This window comes from Rhea americana, unplaced genomic scaffold (genome assembly GCF_003343005.1).
Source record: "Rhea americana isolate MKP2758 unplaced genomic scaffold, rheAme1 scaffold_19, whole genome shotgun sequence".
NCBI classification, from domain to species: Eukaryota; Metazoa; Chordata; class Aves; order Rheiformes; family Rheidae; genus Rhea; species Rhea americana.
Genome location: NW_028186038.1, coordinates 4,227,266 through 4,233,672, shown reverse-complemented (window position 1 = coordinate 4,233,672; position 6,407 = coordinate 4,227,266). Strand labels below are relative to the sequence as shown.

At 49.2% G+C, this 6,407-nt stretch overlaps 1 protein-coding gene across 7 annotated transcripts in view; it reads right to left on the bottom strand.

Moving 5' to 3' along the window:
* The window catches only part of IQSEC1 (IQ motif and Sec7 domain ArfGEF 1), a 329,122-nt gene that overhangs the window by 140,923 nt on the left and 181,792 nt on the right, over nt 1–6,407 (bottom strand). Inside the window, exon 1 of one of the 7 annotated variants that reach the window (XM_085302411.1) lies at nt 5,339–6,028. The exons of the other annotated variants lie outside the window; for them this stretch is intronic. Within the exon in view, the coding sequence (XP_085158537.1) occupies nt 5,339–5,415 (77 nt within the window). The 5' untranslated portion in view covers nt 5,416–6,028. Of the gene's footprint in view, nt 1–5,338; nt 6,029–6,407 lie in introns of those variants that run through there. 7 annotated transcript variants of the gene reach the window in all.

Below are 6,407 nucleotides of genomic sequence, written 5' to 3'. Positions count from 1 at the left end.
GCCTGCGCGAAGGCCGGCACCCGCGCAGGCCTGCCCAGCGGGACCCCGAGGGCGCGCACACGCGGCGGGGCAGCCAAAGCCGTTTCGGAAGCGCTAGGAACCTGCCTTACTGACGGCTGCGGAGAGGCAGGAGAATAAAAGAAAAGCATATATGCGAGAGCACGGCTTGCCAGCCCGACGCCGGGTCTATCAGCGACAGCGGCTGGCGGACGCTGCCAGCCCCTGCAGGGCCGCACATTTTTTGCGGTGCCAAAGCCCCGCGGTGCGCCCCAGGGAAAGCACGGGGACGCGGGGAGGCGACCGCCCACCAGCGAGGACCAAAGACCGCCCTGCAAAGTTAGAGCACAAGCATGAATTTAATGCATATAAACAGAGCATTTTAAATGGTTGCACGAACACACTCTGTTAGACGTAAAATAGCACTAATTATGTTACAAAGAAGGCTTCCACCAGATTAACAGGTACTCCAGTTATTTTAATTTAGATGTATCAGCTTCAGATCAYTTCACTTCCCTGAGCCTAGGCGAGTCCTCTGATTGCTTTTAAGGTATTTTCTTGTTTCATGCATTGCTTTGAGGGTTTCATCTAATCACTTTTATGCTGACATTAGAATWCTGCAGTTTGCACCGTTTGCAGGCCGTCCTGCAAGAGGATGGGGGATTTCGGGGATAGGGAGGAGGCGGCAATTTCATGCTCTCAGCTGCTCTGCAATTGCATAAACTTTGCCAAACATGAGCCTCCCCGGAGAGCTGTAGTACAGGCGTTATGACTCAGCCCTGTTCTGGATGAAGTCACTGTCAAGTGAGAGCAAACTGTTTCTAACAACATATATGGTGAACTCCAAGTGCAAGTTCAAGACAAAGTTTCAGTTACTTTACCCACCCACTTTGCTATTGTTTGGTCCAAGACAGATGCAAAGAAACTTGGTATTTAGATGACGGCAAGAAGAGAAGTAAATCAACTGACATGAACATCCGTGAGCAAGCAGAAGAAGTTCCCTGGTCTTACACCACCTAGGGAGGTTTTTTCCTCACTGTCACAGTGATTTGTAACTGCTATGCAGCCACCATTTTGGGGCAATATGGCATTACTATATGGCAGATAGTGCAACAGCCAGAAGCCCTTTTCTCTTTAATAAATATTCTTTAAAATAATGGTTTTAACAATAGTATTCCCTTTAAGCATGTGACAACATACAACAACTGAGAGTTTTGTGTCCCCCTCTCCCCCCAGTGCTCCATTTTGCTCAAAGGAAACGGCGAGTACTCCTCCTCCTCACCTGGTTGCGGCTGGGATGGCTGGTACACGAGAAGCCACCTCACATAACCCTAGAAGCAGCAGCCAGCACTGCTGACACCAGAGGCAAGGAACAAAGTCTAGCAAAGCATAGCTTTAAACAAAGAATTAACCTAGAGGACAACCCTGCCGTAGATCACTTAAAGCACCTGCGCCCTCTTTGAGGCTGCATCTAAATTAGGGCTGGCAACTCCTTTAAGGGCTTCCAATGCTCCAAACTCGGAGAGCAGAAGGGGAAGAGGGACGAGCATGGGGCTGCACGCGCTCTCCAGGTCCCAGCATTCGGCAGCTTTTCTAGCAGCTTCTGCAACTCCGTTATTTTGTGGTATCTGGTACAGTAGCGATGAGCTGCTCCTACCAAGCAAATATCAGAAAGCACTCTCATTTACAGTCATCACGGAAACACCCTAATGGGGCTGAATTATATGCCAAATCTCTTCTTACCCAGAGGTGGGCTTAAGCACATGCTCAGCTCTACCCTGAATCACAATGCTGGCATCAACAGTCCCAACTGGAGATCAGCAGARAATTTCAGCTAATCCCTGCTTTCTGGAACATCAAAAGCACCTGTCATCTCTCACTTATCTTATTACCCTGGTGTGTCTGGAATCAGCAAGGCCCCTAACTCTTCTTGTATCGATTTAGGCGTACTTTCAGACAGAGACCACACTGAAGTCAGAAGAATAAGAAGGGAAAAGGAACCACATACGTGCTTCTGTTTGTCAAGCCACCAGACCCCAGTAAAGTACCTGGRTGATGGCGCACATTTTTTTTCCTTTTTTAGTAACTTATTAGCAAGAGGAGAGGAAATTCTGGAAGGAAAAAGCCCTCTAAAACTACAGATTACAGTCTCCACTGCCAGTGATAAGTTTTCTCTCTTCATGGTTTATGCCTAGCGCAGTGCTAAGGGTAACATTTCTCGCCTGGGCTATTACACAGCAGCTGGCAGCAGCACAGTATGATGCACCCAGTGGCTAAGGACAATGTTCACTTTCCCATGCTAAACCTAAAGTCACAAGGTTTTATAGTAATCCACTGAGTAAGTGTGAGACAGTCATCCTCAAAAATCCCACAAAACTCCACAGTGATTTGCTCATCTTAAACTAATCTGCTTCAGAATGAAATCTCTACACTTCAAGCATTTATATTCAAAGGATGCTGAAAACCAGCACTTAAGTGGTGGGTTGTATCACTGACCAGAATGCACTGAGGGTTACTGGCAACAAAGGCCCCAAACGTGACTTTCATAATCTACAAAATATCTTCGGGTAAAGTTTTATCCCAATCCCCCCAAATCGCTCTATAAAATCTGCTAGAACCTGGATAAGATCAGACTAGTAGTTTACACAYGCACTACAGGCGGCATCGCCACCATTGCCTCACGGTGACTTTGAGGATGTGTGCACGGCAAAGCCCTGGCTGCTGAAGTCACTGCAAGATGAAAGAAGAAAAAAGAAGAAAAGAAAAATAAAAGCTTAAAAAGGCAGTGTGTTTCTTTTTCCCTATCCCTTCCTTTCGCAGCTGTGTTAAGGAAACGCATCCCACTGGACGAGTTCTCGCCGGGGGCGGGGGTGTGTGCCGGCCCCGTGCTGCCATCGGGGCGCGCGCAGCCCAGCCCAGCCCAGCCCAGCCCAGCCCAGCGCAGCCCAGCCCAGCCGCCTCCACGCGTGACCCGGCGGCTGTCAGCGACACGCTCCCGAGCCCTGCCGACGGGCCCCGCACGGAGCTCCCCGGCATCTCCCAGCGGACGCCAAGGCCCACGCGAGGGGCTCCCAACGCCCGAGAAGTTACACCAGGAATCAGAACTGCGCAGGTCAGGAAACCAAAACAGCCCCGTAAGACGCCCCGGAGCAGCAAAGCTGAAAAACACTGCGGGACTTCTGAAGGTCCAGCAGYGAGCTACAGAGCGTCTCAAGCGATGAGAAACATCTCACAACGGACTCGAGCACCGACGGCAACTGAAAATGCTGGCCGTGCCCTGCTCAGGCCGTCCACGGACGGAGCGAGGGGGCCGGGCGCCCTGCTCGCCCCGCGCGGCCGCGACGAGCGGCTCTCGCGCTGGCTCCCGCCACCCCACATCACCGCTCGCCGACGGGACGGAGGCTCCCCGGGCTGCGCCGGAGAGCCAGCGGCGGCCGCGGCAGCAGGCACGCGCGGGAAGGCTCCGCGGCTCGGCGCCCCGTCCCCGGGACCACGGGTGCTCCGCGGGGGCACACCGGAGCATCACGCAGGGACGCCTCTAACTTGCTCTGCTCCTGCCCACGCTCCCTGGMGTGTCTTTCCCCATGGCACAACTCTAATGTTAATACTAAAAATTCATGTACTAAGCCCTGTATAATGGCAGTGTTAATCAAATCACACATCTGTTACCTCATTTTATATTAGAAATAAGAAACATATGCACAAACACACACAATCTCTTCCCCAAAGCCCCTTGGCTCTTCTCCGAGTGCATTTTAAGCAAATCTGTAATCACTAATGAAAAGCAGTTAAAAGTAAGCTTCGGGAAAGTGAGGCATATATTTTTTTCTTTTCAATACGGACTTGCTTGCAGTCGGTTGCATTATTCATTCTGGACCACTTCCTCTTCACATCTGGTTTTGTAACTGCGCTTTAAGTGCTGAGCCCTCTTGTTACTTCTGTTGACACCAACATGCTTGAGGATGGCGGCCCAAGCACATCTACGTTTTGATGACATAAATTAACTATCTACAAGGCAGCAAATAGACTTAGCTATTGCTGAGCTTTCTATTAGGAGATGTAGAGTGAGTCCAGGGTAATTCATTTGCAACAAAACTGGGTGTTTGCCAGGAACCCAAGACATAAACTTTAGTTTAGTTATATTTATTTAGTCAAAACAGTCTGGCTTGATTTCTATTATTTTGTATGGTTTGTCATAAAAGCACGATATTACAATGGACTGGGAATAGGTTGGAATTTTTTTGGCTTAGAAATGAAACCTGTGAAAAGCTGCAACAAGAAGAGAATAAAGCTATCTTTTGAAACTTCACAAGCTAATGTTCACAGATGAGGGTCCTATATTACTCAATGCCAGAAAGTGCGGGGCACCCCTTAAACCTTGAAAAAGATTGGAACAGTTCCCTTTTCCAGCCTTCAGTCACTGCATGAAAAATTCAGCTGCAATTAGCATTTAGTACAAAGCACTTTCTGTAGGCTGACAATAGATAGTGAGACCAGAAAGTGTACATAACAAGAACAGAATCCTATTTTAAAGAATTGCACGGTTTTTGTTAATGATGAAACGATCCACTTTCTCTTCCCCAGAAAATTCAGAGGCATATAATTCCTTACATTTTGTCACTTAGCTAAAGAGCAAGGAAAGAGAAGTTTGTAGATAAAAAAACATCTGGGTAGGTTTAGGGACATGTTAAATGGAATTGCTTATTTTGCTGTTCCATTAAATAGGCAAGCTCAATGCATCTGACACCCAGCCCTATTCTTTACAATCACTATTCACCATCAATCATTTAAGCTGTGTGTCAGACCTGCCTGACCAAAGCGCCCATTGCTCTGAATGACTATGATGTGCGCTTTATGCTGAGAGGGAAATGAAAGATGAACTATTATATTACTAGATATCTTGGGGGAGAGGAAGGAGGGAGGAAAAAAGATCTCTGCATTACATGAATTTGCATGACATTTCAATTAATCTTCTAGTGCTATTTACAGACTGTAAATTACACAGCACAAACTACCTTACCTTACCTAAGGAGAAATATCAGAGAAAAAAGTACCGAGTCTTAGATAAGATGATTCGACTTAAAGTGAATGCTGAAACTAAACAGCATCACACCTTTCATATCTCCATGTACAGAGACAAAAGTGGTTGATAATTAATGCAATAAAAAAGCAGCTTTACAATCTTTGTTGCAAGTTCTCATTAATTCCTTACCACTCCTTTTTCCCCCCCCCCCAGCATACTTGCTTTTCAGCAAGCAAACAGAATAGCAAGAAAAAGCACTGGTGGCAGCATGTGCAGGCACCAGTTCTGAAAAGCATTTCAGAGTTAATGTTTTCTTACCTTTTATAGAAACCATGAAGAGGCTGSAGACATAAGAACTGCCAGTAATCCAAGCAGAAGGCCTTCAGCTTCAGCATTTTCAAACAGTGCTACTGCAGCAACTGTAGTTTGCAGCTAGGTTTTAACAACACAAGACTTCTTTTTGTTACGATTTGAATGACTCAAAACCAATGCACTACACTCCTCTCCTTACTGCTGCAGCATGAGTGTTTCTAATTGCCACCAACGTATGCAGCTAGGCATGCACATGGCACAGCACCTGCACAGCTACAGTATCCTACTTTAATACAAAGAGGCAGTTGCACAAAGGCTACAAATTTGTCTACTGAGCTCTCTGGTCCTGAATGCAGTTTATCTTTCCCAAAGTCTCCGATACTAGCAGGATTACTGTTATTACACAGAAATCCCACTTCTCCTTTTGGCTATTTTAGGCCACTCTAAAAGCCCTTTGAGCAAACAACACATCCACATTCCCGTTAGGGCTCTTGAAGGCCCTTCGGAAAGCATCCTTGAAGCTCCCAGAACTTAGGAAAATGCAAGCAATAATTGCAATCAGCTCTGACAACAGCCGCCCTATAATCACAGCAGTGCTAGGACCCCTCCGGTGGGGACCGCAGGGCTGATCCCCCTTCTCCCTTGCCCGCCGACRGGAGCGGCGCGGCACGGCGCGGCACCCCACGCCGCTCGGCAGCCGCGCGCGCGAGTCACCGCGGCTCCATTGTCTGCGGCACCTCCGCGCCGGGGGCTCCGGCGGGCAGCCGAGCGGGGGAACAATGACGCGCCGCGCCGCGGACCCTCCCCGCTCCCAAGACAAATTACGCTTATCTTATTCCCAACACACTTCGCCGGCGAGGGCTGCGTGCCGAAGAGCTAATGAGCGGCGCTGCCGGCGCGGCGCGGCCGCGTGTTGCCCCGCAGCGGGCCGCCGGCCCCCGCGCGTCCCCARACCCGGGGCCGGACGCGGGGCCGCTGCGCCCCGGAGGCAGCGCCGCACAGGGGCCCGCGAGCCGCCTCCCGGGCCGCTTCCAAATCAGCAGCATTTTCTACTTCTAATCGCCCGTGAAGACGA